Here is a 19,808-nt window from a genome sequence, read left to right on the forward strand (position 1 = left end):
GCAGCCCCCCAGCTGCCAAAACCTTGCCACATGAACCCCATACACTTGTGTATAATTGTCAATCCAGGATGCTCATACAGATCCTGCATACGCTTGAATTTCTGCAAACATATTAACTACCAAGGAATTTGTAGAATCAGTGTAGAATCTCTTCATAAAAGACAAATGTGTTAAAATGCTCCGGTTAAAGAAGGTAAAGAAACAGTCATGTTTCTAACACTTTAAAATTTTTTCTATCTCAATTTAGTTTTTGTTGATGAAAAAGGCAATATAAAAACAGTAAGTGGAGTGCGTTAGAATTACTTCTGTAAATGTAATCCAGTGTTCTGTAAAGTATGTAATAGTAAGTCTATTTTATGATTTGTTATTGCATAATTATTATTAAGATGCAACGTTCAGCAGAACGTGTTCTACAGTAGTGAACAGTCCAGATAAATGGGAAACCAAATTTGTTTCAATGTGAAATATGAATTTTGAGTTTTTATGTTCCTGCTTTTCAGGATTTTTTGGGACAAATGTTTTGTACACTGGGAGAAATCGTTGGATCACAGGGGAGCAGACTGGAAAAATCAATTGTGTGAGTATGTTGTTCTTGAATGTTGGATGAATACATACTGCTTCCCATGGTGAGAGTTGTGGCATTTTTTTGCTGTGAGGTATCTTGATACACAGAATTGACAGACATGGCTTCTAAGAGAGAAGAAATTGTTAGGTACAATAGAAGTCTTTCTTTATAGACTATGATAATTTAAGTTTCAGTTTGGACAATTACCAAAGGAATTGACTCATCCAAGATTTCTGTCAACTTCATTATATCTTGCATTAGAAATAGTCTGAGTACACTAATCTTAAAAATATTTTTCTTTCTACTTTACAAATTAACACGTCATAAATCTTTATTGCTTCTTGTTCAAGCATCAAGGAAGAAAACCCTCACTGTTTCAAATCCAAATATTCCTACTTGTATTTCTGTTATTCCCTATAATACAACTCTCAAGCAATGAGGCAATCTGGCGTATCAAATATTTTCTATTTATCCTACTAAATTTATAAAAAAAATTCTTATGATCAATGGATTTTTCTCTCACCGGGAAGATTTTGATGTTTGCAAACCATTGTTCATAGAGATGTACAGTTATTTAAAATACAAATTATTTGAACAGTCTTCATTTTCTATTCCTAAATAATGGTTGAGTAATTGAAAATATTTTACAATTTTTGTCTAAATATATGCTACAAATTCTTATATGACATTAAAAGCAAACATTTAAAGGTAGAGCTAGAGCTAGGCATTTCATATGATGGTAATATCTTTTGATTTTGAATTTTTGTGGGGTTTTTTTTGTTTTTTTCTTTAGTAGTAATTGCACTGCAGTGAAGGATCATGAATTTGGTTATTCTGTCTGATGGAGCATTCTTCTTGTCCCATTTTACTGGGTTCATTATGAGTAATATACCAGGAATTACTTCATTTACTTTTTTTCATCACTGATTTCCGTGTAAGGGCAGATTAAGTTTTTCAGGCTTAACAAGCCTTATATTATTTTGGGCCAAACTTTGATGAAAACATCACACGGGGCACATATTCTGACTTTGTATTGAAATGACAAGAACCAGGATCTGAATGAACTACAACAATTTGCAAAATTCAGAATGTACTTAGATATTATTTTATTATAACTGCAAATATAAAAAAAGTCCCTACAAAAGTTATATGAATGATGTATTATTAATCTGGTGTAAAATTCTTAAGAAATATGTTCCTAGCCATAAATTTTCTTCTCTGTATATATTTGATGTAATCAACCATTTCTGTTACTCAGGTGACCCTTTTATATCCATCTGTGGTGGTTTATATGGCTTATACACTGCTTATCTTTTTATGTATCCTGTACCTATCAACTTCAAACTTAAACATTAGTTTAAGTAGTAGCTTGGAAGTCCTGTGAAGACTCTCAGAAGTCAGTATTTTAATATCAGTGTTCAAAATACACCGATGGTAAACTTTTCCCCTAGATTTTATTAGAGACTATTAGACTTTTTTCTTGTACATGTAAAGAGCTTAATGTCATTGATTAAAGAAATTTCTAAAAAAGGCATTTCTTTAGTTTGTATCAAGGAGCATGGTGATGTTCTGTGAAGGTGGCCCTAAACTTTTCATTGTGGTGAAAACAGTGGTCAGCTTCAAGGACACCCTCATATGATAGCTGTAATTTTCTCTTTGAAGAACTTTGAAGTGTTGAGCTGTCAAGCTAAAAACTCTCCTCAATACCGAATGCAGTTAAATTCTTAACATTTTTACAATTCCAACACAAGCATAACCTTGGAAAAGCATCTAAAGTTTCCAATAAGAATGCCAAAAATAATTTCAGCTTGTCTCTAGAACTTCTTCTGGATGAAATAACAGTTCAGAACAGACCATTTAAATTCATAAACCAAAAGAAAATTTTCATAGTTTTCCTTTAATTTCATCTAAGGGTCCTTATGAAATCATAAAAACTTTAAAGTAAAAGAAATGTTTCCATTACAAAAACTATGGTAAACTTCCTTTGATTATATTTTAAGTTTAGAAAATATTTTAATGGGATTTAATCTACTTGAATTCCTGAGATTTATGCAAACTTGAAATCCTTTTGAATCATAAATGTCAGGGGTTGGCTGGCACTGCTTTGTGGGGAGGCATTCTTGTATTGATGCCCTCCCAGTCCAGTAGCCTTGACTAAATTCTGTCTGTGTCTTCCTTCCAATAATTTGTTTTTTATACAAAGGAAAATTTCAACTGGACTCATTTATCATACAGTTCATACTGAAAAATTGAGTAACATGAAAAAACTTGAAAAGTCCTTGTAAAACACTTTTTCACTTAGTGTTTTATCAAAAAAATCCTTTGATTTAGTTTCCCTCATTTACAGCCAACTGCCGATGATTCAAACTGATCTGTAACAAATGTAAGCTGGTAGTTCTCTTACTGAACTCAATGAGTGCTGTGATCATTACTGCTGCAACATCCTTTAACAATATGATTCATATTATCTTTAATATTCAGAATTGAGGTCAGTAATAAATGCATTTTAGATGAATTTTGAGGGCTTCCAAATATAGTTGAGTCACCTGATCACTGTTTTTACAGACTCAGTCTTTATGACAAGTCCCTAGTAATCGTCCCTACTCCCCCCTTCGCCGCAACCTCTCCTGCCCTCCTCACCGTCCCTCCTCAAGGACTACACCAATACTTGTTACACTATTTATTTTTAAATCCGGTAACCCAGTTGGAGAAACAGCCCCTCTCAGCTCCTACCAAGGGCTGTCCCAGGAGAGTCAGCACCATGGGATGGGGATACATACTCTCTACTTGTTCTGGATGTGTTTTTAGCTCTTGATGGTCAGGTTGGTTGCATAGTTTGACTGTCTACTTGAGCACACAAACAGTACCCTGTCAATGTGGACAAAAGGTTGGCCCTATTTTGTTTACTTCTACTAAAATAGAAGCTCACTAACTTTTCACTATCTAGGCCTAACTTATGCTAACTGCCACAGTGAATTGCACGGTTGCAACTCCCCTGACTGTTTTGACTAGTTGTCAGTTGACTCTGCTGGAAGCCTGTGGTGACTTGGTCAGAGAAAGGTGCTGTCTTTGAGGACGCCCATATTTAGTAAGACAAATCTGGATGACTTCTTGACTGTCTTTGTAGTTCTGTCTTCAAAGTGGTAAATTTTTCAGCACACTACACTTTTTTTATGAGAAAATTCCTGAAATTTATTTTAAACATGTAGATTAAAAATCAGCCATTCAGCAGTTTGTCATCACTCAGTACAGGTTAAGTGAAGTCTGAAGTGGGTAACAAGGTTGTCATCGTTTAACCTGGCAGGTATCTAAAGCAACCGCACAGCCATTTGCTCACCCTTTCCCCACCCAATGGGATGGGGAAGAGAATCAGGAAAAAAGGTAGAACTCATGGATTGAGATGAAGATAGTTTAATAGGACAGGAAAAAAAATAACCATGATGATAAAAGTATATACAAAACAAGTGATGCACAGCACAGTTGCTCAGCACCCACTGACCTCGATGCCCAGTTAGTTCCTGAGCCACGGCCCCTCCCTGGCCAGCTCCTCCGGTTTATATACCAGGCATGACGTTGAATGGTATGGAATATCCCTTTGGCCAGCCTGGGTCAGCTGTCCTGGCTGTGTCCCCTCCCCGCCTTCTGGGCACCCCCCGCCTGCTCGCTGGCAGCCCAGCATGAGAAGCTGGACAGTCCTTGACTGTTTAGCAACAACCCAAAACATCAGCACGTTATCAACATTATATTTATCCCAAATCCAATACACAGCATTATACCAGCTATCAGGAAGAAAATTAATTCTATCCCAGCTGAAACCAGGACACAGATGAAGTTTAAAGTTGAAATTAGCTATGAGAAAAGAAAAGATATCAGTGAAGATTCTATGGAAAAAAGGTCTTACAATTACTTCACAGTTGTGTGGCCCTATGTAATACATTTTCTCTTGGGTCAACAAACATTGTTCAGGTCTGGTTTCTGATACTCTCTTCTATAACAGTTACTAAATGGACCCAAATCAGTTGTCCCCCTGCAAGATTTTTAAATATACCTTCCTTTTTGTTATATGTGGCATGGGTAGATACTTGTTAATTGTTAATGAGAAAGTTCTTGACTTTTTATCAGCTCTTCCCAGTGTTCAGGTTTTATTTTGTCATTGGTGCTTTTGACAGTGGCTAGACAACTGTGCCTGATTGATTGTTCACTCTGGAATCTCTTAAAGTATGGATACCGTGGTGTCTAGGAGACATTTGTCGTCTTACTTTATTCATTAAACCACTGTATTGCATTTCAGGATTGTTTGCTTATAGACTTGTGTTTAATGTCTCTTAATAGTCAAATAACAATAATTCAATTGACGATATTGCATGTCTTCCATTCCTGAGGATATTTAATGCTTTGAATTTACCGTTCTCTTTACAAAGTCAAATCCACATTCACATAACTTGAACGTTCTTTGTGATCTGTTACTTAAGATCAGACAGCTTTTTCTCTTCACAGTATTTCTGAAGATCGTTAAAATTTTGCCTTTTCTGTTCTCTGCCAATGGATGCACAAAAAAGAGAATGCCCAGTACTGTTTTAGTCCCAATCAGCTACCCTACTGAAGTAGCACTTTTTGTACTTGAGCAGCTTGAATTCCATTCTTTGATTGGCATTTGTCATGATTTAACCCCAGCCAGCAACTAAGCACCGCACAGCCGCTTGCCCACTCCACCTCAGTGGAGGGAAGTGGATCAGAAGAGCAAACGTGAGAAAACTTGTGGGTTGAGATAAAGACAGTTTAGTATGTAAAGCAAAATCTGCGCACGCAAGCAAAGCAAAACAAGGAATTCATTCACCACTTCCCATTGGCAGGCAGGTGTTCAGCCATCTTCAGGAAGGCAGGGCTCCATCACAGTTATTTGGGAAGACAAATGCAGTCATTCCAAATGTCCCCCCCTTCCTTCTTCTTCCCCCAGCTTTGTATGCTGAGCATGATGTCATACGGTATGGAATATCCCTTTGGTCAGTTGGGGTCAGCTGTCCTGGCTGTGTCCCCACCACAACTTCTTGTGCACCCCCAGCCTACTTGCTGGTGGGGTGGTGTGAGAAGCAGAAAAGGCCTTGACTCTGTGTAAGCACTGCTCAGCAATAAGGAAGACATCTCTGTATTATCAACACTGTTTTCAGCACAAATCCAAAACACAGACCCATACTAGCTACTATGAAGAAAATTAACTCTACCCCAGCCAAAACCAGCACAGCATTGAAGTAAGCTCTGACATTCTTTCAAAATGAAAATTAGAAAGACTTGAAGCTTAAACTTCATATCTATCTACTTTGGACATTTACAAAAGCCTCGTGAGATTCAGAACTCCATGGCTGCTGTGAGCTTGCAAACTGCAAGTCAGATTGTATATCACCAGGGATAGTTACCTTAGAAGGTCTACCATGAAAGGATACTCTTCATCAAAATGATGGTGAAACATCTCAAGCCTGGAGGGTCACCTTTGCAGCCGTCTGTCAGCCAGGCTAAAACATACCTTGCTACTAACCTTCATGGTGCATGCAAAAGTGAAGTTATAAACACACATTTTTCTTCTCCGCCTTCATGACGGGCATGACTTGCAGTTTCGTTGGTCTTACTCTGAGGCATGAACCTAATTTGGTCTTGGATGTCTCCTGATCCTCTGTCTCTGTTTCTGACACCATTAAGGGCTTTGAATTCAATGCAGACTGTCACAGAAGACTCTTGCTCCCAGTATGGTAGTGTGCTGGCCTGTTATCCCTGTGACTATGAGAGTTTTTGTTCAAGAACATACTTCAGTGTTGCACTTCATTTTAGAGGCTGGCCAGGTACAGAGGTGAACATTTGCTCTGGATAATGTCTCTTGGAAAGTAAATTTAGTCATACAAAGCAGGTGAAACAGAGAATCTGACATTTTAACGGTAATGTTTACTCCCTTTACCCGTTGGGTTACTAGCTTCATTAAATGCTTTCTCAAGACAAGCTCCATGTGTAAGGTTTACTCAGGCTGGCCTTGCATGCCCCAGTTGTATTAGCATGAAAGGATATGGTGCAGATATATCTACTTCCAAAAATGACACAGCTTTATTTTTCTCTCAAGGGAATGTCACCTTCCCAGACATTGTTCAGAATTAGATATTTGCATGTTCTGTCTTCCTAGAGAGAAGATGCTAACCTCATTTATAACTCTAAGTAATGCTTCTTTCAGGATTTACTAAGTGCATTCCTGTAGGGATTCCCTTTAATAAGGAGGCAGAGCCATGGCAGAGCTTAATGAACATTCTATGCTAGTTATTCACATCTGAGTGCCATTGCTTGCTAATGAGGCTGTGCTGGAGCCAGCTGGCCTATTTTGGGAAGTTCATTCCCCTGCCATCTTGCTGTGAATGTAATTGATAGAAAAACATCTAAACCTTGGAATTGGGACTTCCTATATATTTGTCCTGCCCTGTTATCTGTGGTTGTGACTGCCAGAGATCTAGGTTCTATAAATTCAGGGATAAGACTGTAAATTTTTTAGTCATCTGAAAAATGTTCCATCCTCTGCCTCATTGCAGTTTCAGCTTGCAAAATTGGAGGCTCTGTTCAACCTCTCAGGTTTGACTTCCCAGATGAATTGTCATCTTTCTCTGACTTCTTCACCAACTCTGGAAACGTCCTCTTTTCAGTCCTTGTTAAAGCCCAAGTGGTCTTCAGAGTGTCCTTTCAAACTTCTCTAGATGCTGCAAATGTGGTGTCTCAATCATGGAATCATTTGTCTAAGGAGATAATAATTACTCCTCAAGACTGTATCTTGTCTAGAGACATGCAGGTGTTGTTGATGCTTTCATTTGATGATGGTCTTCTGTTCGGTTCCTCTAACAGTCAAATTGCTTGCTCCCTCAAATAGTGTCCAAAAAGAGGTGATCACTGTAGAACACCTACAGGTTCAGGGTTTTCATGATTGTAGTCTTAAGACAAGCATACAAAGTTTATACTTAATAGTGTCACAAAACGTAGAGGTCATTTGGTAGAGTTTTTAGTTCCTGAATAATGAGAACTTTTTGTTCTGTAGAGAAATTCTGTGCTAATCTCAACTAAACACTTCACCTCATCATGGTAATATTACCCCTCTTTTATAAGGCATGCATCCTTGAGAACCTTGGTGATACATCAAGCCAAACCTTACCCCAAATGCTTTCAGATATGACTGTACTGTGTGTACTTTTCACATCTACTAAACAATCACGAATTCCCTTTTTTTTCTGTCATACCCACCCAGATATCTTCAGGGGATTGCCTCTCCAGTTTCCCTCATCCTTCAGAGTGGTAATTGCAGACACTTCTATGTCTTGGGATTGGACATCCTGTGGCATTCATGGTCATAAGATGAAATGAAGCACGTCTTCACATAAATGGCTTCATGTGCAAATCTCAGTTTGAGACAGGCAGACATTGACTGCCATGCATTGTAAGTGCAGACAGGGTAGCACAAGGTTCTCTATCAAATGGCAACTGTTTGATGACCAGTTTGTCAGAAATGGGGCTTGCTTACTAACAGTTTACTTCAGGCCTCTAGCTCTTTAGGAGATGATCAGAGTTGTATTTTTCACAGTCTAGCATCTGACGCAATAATCTTGGAAGTGTGACAAATCTGTTTGACTTTTCACACCAAAGGAAATGCTTCATGTTTTTTCTTCAAAGTACTGTCACTGCCCAGACTACATCTCAAATATGTCCCTAATGGCACAGTGAACTGGGCTCAAATACTTCAGTACGAAGAATTTGATTCAGGTAATGGTAATTCTACCAATGCTTTCTATTTGAGTTGGCATAACCTACAGAATTGTGGTGCTGGAATTTACGGGTTTTTTTAGTTACACTTCTGAGATTTCTATTTCTTCCTTCCCAGTCAAAGTTGGGGTCATGGTCATTTGTTCCTTGAAACATTTTACCATGTAAGGTCAGTGTCACCCTGATAACTAAGTCATTTCTACTACTGCTGTTACTACCAAATTTCAAAGGTTTTTGAAGCTTCAAGAAGTACTGTTGAAAAGAAAAAATGCAGTGATTTCATCTTTTGAAAATCTGAGATTTCAATTTTGATATCCCATTGCTACAGAGGCTAAAATGAGTATTTTCAGTTATGAGCTGTTGAAGGGTGACAGCTTTAAAACTAGATGATTTGAAGATGCTGATGAAACTGTGAATCATACCGTGTAACATTTGGAATGACCAGATTATTTTTTTCTGTTATTTAAAGAAAATTCTCCATTTGGCCTTAAAGTATTGTACTTTATAAGTCATACCACATTAAATGGAAGAGTGCCATAAATTTTGTATTTCACCACCTTCACTGTAAAAAATTTCTTCCTTATATTTAGTCTAAATCTACCCTCTTTTAGTTTAAAACCATTACTCCTTGTCCTATCGCAACAGGCCCTACTAAAAAGTCTGTCCCCATCTTTCTTGTAAGGCCTCTTTAAGTACTGGAAGGCTGCAATAAGGTCTCCCCGGAGCCTTCTCTTCTCCAGGCTGAACAACCCCAACTCTCTCAGCCTGTCCTCATAGGAGAGGTGTTCCATTCCTCTGATCATTTTGGTGGCCTTTTTCTGGACCTGTTCCAACAGGTCCATGTCTTTCCTGTGCTGAGGGTTTCAGAGCTGTATGCAGGACTCCAGATGGGGTCTCAGCAGGGCAGAGTAGAGGGACAGAATCACCACCTTTGACCTGCTGGCCATGCTTCTTTGGATGCAACCGAGGATATGGCTGGCCTTCTAGCGCACACTACTTGCTCATGAGCATTCTTTTCATCCACCAGTACCCCCAAGTCATTCTCGGCAGGGCTGCTCTCAATCCCTTCATCCCCCAGCCTGTACTGGTACTGTACTGCCCCAACCCAGGTATAGAACCCTGCCCTTGTCCTTGTTGAACCTCATGAAGTTCCCACGGGCCCATTCCTCGAGCTTGTCCAGGTCCCTCTGGATGGCATTGCGTCCCTCAGGCATGTCAACAGCACCACTCAGCTTGGTGCGATCTGCAAACTTGCTGAGGGTGCCCTTGATCCAACTGTCTGTGTCATTAATGAAGATATTAAACAGTCCTGGTCCCAGTACGGACCCCTGAGGGACACCACTCGTCACTGATCTCTGTCTGGACATTGAGCCATTGACCATTACCGTCTGGATATGACCATCCAAGCAGTTCCTCATCCACTGAATAGTCCACCCATCAAATCCACATCTCCAGCGTAGAGAGAAGGATGTTAGGGGTGACCATAGATAACATCGGTAGTTCGTTCCTTGTCCACTGATATGGTCACTCCCTCATAGAAGGCCACTAGGTTGGTCAGGCAGGACTTGCCCTTGGTGAAGCCATGCTGGCTGTCTCACATCGCCTCCCTGTCCTCCATGTGCCTTAGCAGAACTTCCAGGAGGATCTCTTCCATGATCTTCCCAGGCACAGAGGTGAGGCTGACAGGTTGGTAGTTCCCAGGGTCCTCCTTGCTACCTCTTTTAAAAATGGGTGCAGTGTTTCCCTTTTCCCAGTCTCCAGGGACTTCACCTGACTGCCAGGACTTTTCAAGTATCATGGGGAGTGGCTTGACAACTACATCAGCCCGTTCCCTCAGGACTCTGCAATGCATCTCTTCAGGTCCCACATCTCATCCGATCCCATAGACTTATGTATGTTTAGGTTCCTCAGATGGTCTGAAACCTGATCTCTTAAAGTGGGAGGGACTTCGCTCCTCCAGTCCCTGTCTTGCAGTTGATCCCCTTGAGAAGTGTGGGAAGAGAGACTGCCAGTGAAGAGTGAGGCAAAGAAGTTGTTGAGTACCTCAGCCTTCTTGTCCAGTTGTTACCAGTCTGCCAGTCTTGCTCATCAAGGGGGGTACGCTTTCTTTGACCTTCCTTTTCTGGCTGACATAGCTGTAGAAGCCCTTCTTACTATTCTTTGCATCCATTGCCAAGTTCAGCTCCAGCTGCACCTTGGCCTTCCTGACCCCATCCCTACACACCGGGGAGCTCTCTGATTACTGGAAAATGACTGCAACAGTATAGCAGCAGCATTCCCTGATGTATTCCTTATAAACTTAAACATCAATTTTTAAAGAAGAATTTCAGTGAGCTTTCAGAAATTTGCATCAGTATTTGCTCCCTCTATTCATAATTTCTAAACTTCTATCTGCTTTTAAGAACTATTTTCCCACCAGTTCTTTATTATACCACAGTCTTGCTAAACATTTTTCAAGTTCTAGAGCATTGTAAAAAATTACAAAAGGATTGAGGAAACTAAAAAGTGAAATAAGAACAAGAGTAAATGTTCTCGTTAATGTTTTGTCATAACAGAAGAACAGGAGTGCCCTCTAGTTCTCTTATAAACTAAATAATACAAAAATATAATTTTACCTTAATGTCTTCTTGGAAAGTAATTTTATTCCAATAATTAATTATTTTCAAGAAAGACATAAATAAATAAAGAACTAGAAAGAAACTGAGCATAAGCAATAGGATTAGTTTTGAAAAAAATCTGGAAGTAATTGCCAAAGTGTGTGCTAATGGACGTACTAATAGACATTACAATATTACAGAACTTCTCATTTGTAGTATAGTGTCACGCAAGGGTTGCATCTAAATATTTGTTCTCCTCAGCCCCCAAAAGGCTGCTGCCACTGAATACTATCAGATTATGTGTGGGTCTTCCGTTTCTGCATTGTTCTTCATGCTAAGAATCTGCTCTGTTCTTTCTGGCATTGCAGCAGCATGTTTTTAATTGCTGTCTGGGTGAATTATAATTTATTTTGCAACTACTGTTTCTGATACGGTGGTGAGATTATTATGTGTCTTCATAAACATTCCAGAATAAATACTGTAAAATAAGGCTGGTGTATAGTTTTAAGTATATTTTAGGTAATTTGTTTAAGGAAAATTTGCAAATGGATGGTTTTCAACTTCTAAGTTGTAGAGTCATCTCTAAATGAAAGATCAATGGGAGGGAGGAAAGTAGAATTTCTGATGTTGTTATTTCATCCCATTTAAACTTTTTATGCAATTTCCTGTAAAATTGAAACTGATTTGTTTCTCGCTAGTTAGAATAAATATGCAACTCATTTACCAATTCACTTAGAGTAAACCAACTTTTTTACCCAGGGCAAGTGACAGAAAAGGAAAACTGTATAGTATGCCATCAGTTTTGTGACTTGAAAGCTTACTTTGTGCTTACCTGTGTCAATTGTAACTTTCATAAATGATACTAAGGAACTGAGGTGATGTAGTTGTATTTTCTTACAGAGGAATTCCTGGGAAGAAATGTGGAACAGTCATAGTAACAGCAGAGGAACTGGGCTGTTGCCGGGTACGTGTGTGTTTATTGCTTTTTCAAAAATAAAATGAAAATGATTTTGTCATATAACACTGCAATAGATTGTCACAAGTATAATGTATAAATTTGCATTTTGTGATATATGTAAGAAGTTAGGAGACTTTTTTTCCTGTGAGTTACTCTAAGTTTTAGATGGCAGAAGCAGAAAGAAGCAGAAAACAATACGAAGCATAAAGTTTTTGATTCTTAGATGAGTTTTAAATCTAGTCTTTGTTACCCCAAGTAATTACCTTTTAATCTCTTAGTGTCCAATTTTTAACAAAGATCCTTTTGTTTCAGCCATGGAATGATGTTTCCATTATGGAATATTAATGTCACATGAACATCATAGTAAAATTTCGGATTTTTAACCTTATAATTAAAAGGCTTTATGGTAATAGGGAGTCATATTATTTTAAAAATGTGAAAAATGTGGAATTAATGTTTATTGGAAAAAAGTAGTAAGGTATTTCAAAAAATCGCTCTAAGAGTTTAAACAGTTTTGTTTAAAGAAAGTGAATACTTCTTTGGCCTGTTAATGGCAGATGCCTACTTATTTAATAGAAAACAGAATAATATTGGGGGTGGGGGGCAGCAGGGAATTTGACTGGTTAAGGGGAGAAACATGGGGTGGTCCTGACCTTCCCCAAGATTGTCACTGCTCCGTCTGCTCCTAGGGTTCATGGAGAAGTGGATTGGACAGAGGAGGGGGCTTGCTGGCCAGAAAGCCCCTGGCAAGCCAGGCCAGCTGAGTTGCTTCCCAGCACGGACAGAGCTAGCTGTAATCCATAAATCATAGGGAAACAGAGACTGTAAGGAAGAATAAAGAAGGATTATAGATAACGGGGTGATAAAGACTGGTTGGAATCTGAGGAGGGGGGCAGTTTGCAAAGCATGGTATATATTGGATGGGGCTGTAGGGTGTATCTTTGAAGAGTTTGTAATGCCAAGGTAGCAAGTCTTAAATGAAGAAAGTAGTATCAGATGTTTGATGAGAATGTACAGGGGATCTGGAGAGTACAAGATTAAATAGATGAACCTACAAAAAGTCTTAAAGAGATTTTGTATGTCGTAAGTGGTTAATTTTTTTCTCTTTCTGCAATAGTCATGTTTCTCTTTTTACTAATATATCTGACAGCTAATCCGTTTAGGCCTTATTTTCCGAAGTTCATTAGATATTTGAAGTAAAAAGAAATCCTTAATTTTGTGCCTTATTTCCAGCTTAGTCAAGTTTGTATTATTTGTCTGCAGAAATGGTATAGTAGTATATTTGAGTAGCACACATCCTGAGATCTTATTTGCCTTTTCCAGCAACCTGCAAGTCCTGCACAGTTGTGTTAACAAGGTGCACCAACTCAGTCTCATTTAACTGCCATTTAGCAGTAGGAAGTTCCTGTGTTACTAGTACAAATGAATAACTATGGTCATGGAAAGTGCCTGTCTTTCCCCTGTTTTACATCAGCTCAAACTTTTGTATGTAGTACATGATCAAATGTTCACACTTTTATCAGATGACAAAATGGGTACATCATTTAATTGCTTTCCTGCAGAAATTGTGCTTCTACATTTCTTAAGTTAAGCTCCTGCCATTCTTAAGAGATGTTTGCTATCATCCCAAACATTTATTGGTAACCTCAAAAGAGACTAAAAGCAATTTCTTCCTGATATTCTGAGTTTATCCTCCAAGACCAGCATTGGTATCCCAGTTGTAACAAACTACTTAAAAGTCACAAATATGTCGTTAAATCCATAATCAAAACGGGATTTTTTTTGCTTTCCCTTTTAATGAAGACAAATACTGGATGCCTTGCAAGGCCTTCATGTTCTTCCAGATTCACCCCACTCAAATTTTACATATATGATCACAGAATCATAGAATCATAAAATAGTTTGGGTTGGAAGGGACCGTTAAAGGTCACCTACTCTAACCCCCCCTGCAATGAGCAGGGAGGTCTTCAATTAGATCAGGGTGCTCAGAGCCCCGTCCAACCTGACCTTGAATGTTTCCAGAGATGGTGACTAGTTCAAAGTCACTGAAGGGAGCTTGTAAAGAATTTGAGACTCAGTCTCTCTCTCTTGTACTCTCTTTTGCATTCTCTGTCATGCTCTTTCATGTGCACACTCTGTCGCACCGTCTCTTGCTCTGGCTTACCAGCTGTCACATGCTTTCCCTGTGGTATTTTCCTACCTAGGGTTATTCAGTATTTAGGTTAATTCTTACTTGATCTTCTGAGATTTTTTGCCAAACTTTTATGGGTCATATTCAGAACGGCAAAGATTTTTAGAATCACTGAATTGGTGAGGTTGGAAGAGACTTTGGGAGATCATCTGGTTCAACCCTCTTGCTCTTCTTAGAGCAGGTTACATGGGGCTCAGTGCAGTCAGGTTTTGAGTATGACCAAGGAGACTCCACAGTGTTTCACCACACTCACAGTAAAAAATTTTTTTCTTGTATTTAAATGGAATTTCCTGTATTCCAATTTGTACCTATTACCACTTGTTCTTCTACTGGATACCACTAAGCAGAGTCTGTTTACTCCCTCCTATCAGGTATTTATATAAATTGATAAGATCCCCCTGAGCCTTCTCTTCTCATAAATAATTCCAGTTCTCTCAGCCTCACCTCTCCCCTCCTCCTCCCTTAATCATTTTCGTGACCCTTTTGCTGGAGTTGCTCCAGTGTGTCCGTGTCTGTCTTGTATAGGGGAGCCCAGAACTGCACACAGTACTCCGGTAGTGGCCTCACCAGTGCTGGGTTACTTCCTTCATCTTTCTATCAGCTTTCCTAATGCAGCTCAGGAGACTGTTGGCCTTATTTGCTGCCAAGGGCACACTGGTCAGCTTGGTGTCCACCAAGATCCCCCTGTCCTTTTCTGCAAAGCTGCTTTCCAGCAGTTTGGCCTGCACCCTGTACTGGTGCATGGGGTTATTCCCCTCCAGGTTGAGTACTTGGCATTTCCCTCTGCTGAACTCCATGTGGTTTATGTGTGTTTTTTTTTCCAGCCTGTACAAGTGTCTCTGAATGGCAGCACAACCATCTGGTATATAAGCCACTACTTCTGGTTTCATATCATTTGCAAACTTGCTGAGGGTCTACTCTGTCCCATCATCCAGGACATTAATGAAGATGTTAAATATTATTGGCTGTATTTTTGACACCTGGGGTACAGCACTAGTGACTGGTCTCCAGCTGGACTTTGTGCCACTGATCATGACCCTTCGAAGCCAAACATTTCAGCCAGTTTTCAGTCTACCTCACTGTCCAGTTATCTAGTCTGTAATTCATCAGTTTGTGAACAAGGTTATTATGGGAGAGAGTGTCCAAGGCTATGCTAAGGTCAAGATAAAGAACACCTACAAGTCTCCCCTCATCCATTGAGCCACTCATTTCATGAGGGAAAACTTCAGGTTGATCAGACATGAATTCCCCCTTTGTAAATCCATGCTAATGTCTCTCAGCCACCTTCTTGTCTTTCATGTGTTTGGAAATGTTTTCCAGGATTATTTGCTTTATCATCTTCTCAGCGATTGAGGAGAGACTGGCCTGGGTCCTCTTCCCTGCCCTTTCTCAAAGACGGGAGTGACATTTTCTTTCTTGCAGTCCTCAGGAACTTCTACTGAACATATGACTTTCCAAAGACAATCGAAGTGGCTTCACAGTGACATTGGCCAACTCCATCAGCACTCACAGATGCATCCTATTAGGTCCCATGGACTTCTGTATGTCCAGTCGGCTTAAATGTTTCCTTACCTCATCCTCCTCTACCAAGGGCAAGTCATCCTTCTTCCAGACTTTTGCAGGTCTGGGTCTCAGTTGCCCAAGATTCTTGAAGGCAAATCTTACCAGTAAAGATCAAGGCATAGAAGGCTATGAGAAACATGGACTTTTCCATGTCCTTTGTCACCTGTTTCCCTGCCCCACTCAGTGGTGAGCCCACATTTTCCCTAGTCTTCCTTTCGCTGCAGTTACACCTGTAGACCTGTTTATGGAACACAGTCTTCCAGCAAGCCCTGCCCCAGTTAGCTGGTGAGCCTGCAGGTTTATCTTTGCATTTATAATCCTTCTCGCATTCTTGACTCTACCCAAAGAGGTGACCACACGTGACTATCAGTTTGCCTGACCACAGGAAAGGAATTTTTTTCCTTATTTGTCATCAGAATGGGTGTATTTGGTATCTTCCAAGCTCATTTTCTGGAACCTTCTAAACTCTGAATAGCAAGCAGCTAAGCCATTTGCCTTACAGACAGCAGGAGCAGACAACTGCAGGTTTAAGTCACTGCAGGAATGAGGCTTAGTTGTGTCTCACTGGAGTTCTTAAAATTAATTCTAATACGTGTTCCTTGCCTGTGCATTTACTTCCCTCAGAATGCAATTTTGGATGTCAGAAAATACTGGAAAAATCCTGAGGCAGTTAGCATAGAAATTTATCCTTCCTCTGCACCCCCCTCTGAAGGAATTCTTAGTTCCAGCAGTTCAAACTGCACTCTAAGGACATTGCAGGAATTTGAATATATTGAGGGCGTCTAGAAGGCAGATACCCTAATTTATTTTGTTTTCTATTTGTATGGTTATTAGTCAATGATTTTTTAGATTTATTTTAGTGTAGTAAACTGCATACTGTATGTAATTTTTCTGTATTACCCATTTCAGGATTCAGTTTTAATGCAATTTTGTGCGAACAAACTAGACAAGAAGGACTTCTTTGGGAAATCTGACCCTTTCCTTGTATTTCATCGAAGCAATGAAGATGGAAGGTAGATGCCTGTTTAAGTATTTCTGCTAAACAGAAGGCAACTTAGTTATTTGCAGAATGTAATATAGTTTTCATATCTTTTTATATTTGTCAGATTAAGCTGTGTTTCTTTTACAATGTTTTTTGGGTTTAAGTATACCATATTATGCAGTATAGGAATAAAACTATTGTAACAAATAGATCAAATACTGCAACTCAGAGTTTTAAGAGTTGAATGTATGATAAATATAGAGCACTATGAAAATTAATTGTAATAAAAATAGTTGAAGAGCGTTACTTTTGCAATGATATAGCATACCTTTAAATTAAATAGAATTCTCAAAGAAAATTGTAGCTGCAGAATATGCTAATGCTTAGGAATTGTTTTAGGTAAAAAAATTTTATGCTGCAAATTTGGAAATATCTTTATCTGGTTGACCAAGTTCTAGGAAATAGAATTCAAAAATACCTTAAATAGAACTATTTTTTTTTTACAAGTGGCTGTTTGCTACATTCATGGTTTAATTTGTTGAAGTAAGTTAATCTCTCCTGTTCTTCTGCCAAGACCTTGACGTGTTAACTTCTGGTCAACATACTGCTGATGTGGGGGGTCTAATGGCAGGTTAAGTTTTCCTGGAAACCGATATTCATCACATATAACATCGTATCAAACCAAAGGCTAGATATGTATGATATTACTTGTTTCAGAAACTTAACTGGAACTGTTGTTAACATAAACCTTTGTATGGGTATATGTGTGTCTGTTCCCTGCTCTTTTCCTCTCGGAGGCAGATTATAGGAACAGCTTCCTGAATAAATGCTGAATATCTTAAACTGCAAGCCTGAAGGCGTTACGGCTCCTTTTTGACTGGCATTAAGGTCATTAGTGGAATTTGTCTGGGCATTACTGGGAGTGCTGGTATATGCAGTTTCTCTTGGCCTTGAGTGCCATGCTTCTCCACTTCCTTCCAGGAATCCAGCAGGAGGCTGGGGCAGTACTTCCGCACCCATGGGCAGAAGGATGCTCCCTTTTCTGTCTCTTAGCTTCAGGCATTCCATCTGAATCATAGCCAGGATAAAAAAATAGGCCTTTGGCACGTAAAGAAGATACTTCCTCAAAGGACAACTTTAGTGATGTCTGTATACAGAATTTCAATAGTGATTTCACCAGTGACACTGCCTCCTATTTTCTTTTGAACAATTCAGTCCCCAAGGTGAGGATTCAAAAGAAGTGTTTCAATTTTGCATCATTTAGAGAAAGCAAAATGCATTAAAGCAATTCATTGTATTTCACCTGAGAGAAGGTGATCATGGGATCTCACAGAGGTGAAACAGGTATGTTTTACCTGAGACAGCCCTGGTTAAAAAAACATAGACATAAAATGGGGAACAAGCATCAGAAAGCCATGACACCCTTGGCTCATTTTCTTAATTGCTAAGCAAGAGTAAAATCCTTACCAGACCACTTGCTTTCTGGATCTGTGGCTGGTTCATGGCTGTACAAGGCCTGTTTAAACAAGTGGGATAGAAACTGCTCTTACCTGAAATAACTCACTGAATGGTTGTAATTCTTGTCAAAGTTTTGGGTAAAAACATTTTAGTTTTAGAGTTGTTTAGCACCCTAGTCTGTAATCTCTCTCAAATATGTCTGTCCTCTTCAGTCCTCACTGCATTTCTTTTTTTCTTATCTTAAATTTTATATGGACACTGTATGAGTGAATGCAGATTAAAACTCTTTTGATACCATGTTTGATGACACAGAAAGTAAAGAAATACAAAATATGTCTTCTTTTATTACAGTTTTACAATCTGCCACAAAACAGAAGTCATAAAAAATACATTAAATCCAGTGTGGCAGGCATTCAAGATTTCTGTCAGAGCACTGTGTAATGGAGACTATGACCGGTAAGCTATAGGTTAAGGTTTCTTAGCATATGCAATTTTTTTCCCCCCAGATTCATGTATTCTTTTATATGTAAATTTTTCTATGCAGTTCAGTTCCTGATGTTATTAGGTTATTTAATCAGCACTTTGAAAGGATAATATATATTCAAAACCATTTATCACATCAAAGAATTTAGAAAAATAAAGCCAATATGCTAAATCTGTAGGAAATGTTAGTGCTGTTTTCTGGAAAAAAATTCTTCGCTCTCTGTAGTGTGATTAAGAAACAGAAAGAAAAGATTAATTTGAAGAATGGCCACTGTTACTAATGTGCACAAGTATTTTTTAATAACGTTTCAATGAAAAACAATGATGATCTGCTTTCCTTGGGTAACTTTGTAATGTCAGAGGATGCTGCTAAATGAAAGCCTTTAAAATACATAGGTAAGTAGATGACAAACGCAGAAGGTAATCAGCATCATCTTCAGATTTGAAGTTTTCAGTGATCCCATTCAAAAGGATTCATCTTGGAAAAACATGGTAATAACATCATGTTTTTAACCAATATTTTACCAATAATAACAAGCAAATTAGTTGAGGAACGATGGATGTTTTTAAACTCCTTAAAAAATGGACGTGTTAACTTTTAATAATATCAACAAGAAAAATGTTTAATTCCGTCTTGATTACTTCTTGTTATGTTGTCACCATTCATGTTTTGAAATGCATTTAGATATTGGTGTTACTATTAAGTATTGAGTTAAATGTCTGGTAGTTCATCTGTCTCCGCTACCTGAAATCTGCAGTACTGGAATTATTTTAGTAAGACTGTGAGGAAGTACAGACTTATCAATTAGTCGTAATACTTTTAGCAGTGTATAGTGTAATATGTAGTTTAAAATCATTAAGGAAATACATGAAGACTAGCATAAAAATATGCATAATATGTAAGCTGAATGTAGCAGATAGATGGATAAGTGTGCTAAGGTTCTATTCAGCTTTACATAGACTCTGAAAAATACAAGAGATGCAAACTGTAGTTGCCTGGATATTTCAAAGGCAAAAGGTCAGAAATCTGGTTTGAATGCTTTATAACCCCTGTTACATCTGTTTTATTAAGATTGGTATGATCATATCTTACTATCTTATAGAAGTTAAGGTATTTTATCTTACTGATTAAAATAAAAAGAAGTTTAGTATTGCGTTCTTCTAACCATGAACTAATATTTCCGTCAGCAGAAGCCAAATCCTTTGTTGAAACATATTGCTGCATGTAGGGA

At 38.6% G+C, this 19,808-nt stretch overlaps 1 protein-coding gene across 1 annotated transcript in view; it reads left to right on the plus strand.

The window, feature by feature from the left end:
• Window positions 1–247: 247 nt before the first annotated feature.
• Window positions 248–19,808, plus strand: part of LOC104621191 (copine-8-like) — a gene marked incomplete at its 5' end in the record, with an annotated part of 41,081 nt that continues 21,520 nt past the window's right edge. Inside the window, 5 exons of the mRNA XM_010287615.1 lie at window positions 248–279; window positions 501–577; window positions 11,842–11,905; window positions 16,563–16,666; window positions 18,445–18,549. Coding sequence (XP_010285917.1) covers window positions 248–279; window positions 501–577; window positions 11,842–11,905; window positions 16,563–16,666; window positions 18,445–18,549 — 382 coding nt within the window. The remainder of the gene's footprint in view (window positions 280–500; window positions 578–11,841; window positions 11,906–16,562; window positions 16,667–18,444; window positions 18,550–19,808) is intronic.

Source organism: Phaethon lepturus, unplaced genomic scaffold (genome assembly GCF_000687285.1).
Source record: "Phaethon lepturus isolate BGI_N335 unplaced genomic scaffold, ASM68728v1 scaffold4895, whole genome shotgun sequence".
Lineage (NCBI taxonomy): Eukaryota > Metazoa > Chordata > Aves > Phaethontiformes > Phaethontidae > Phaethon > Phaethon lepturus.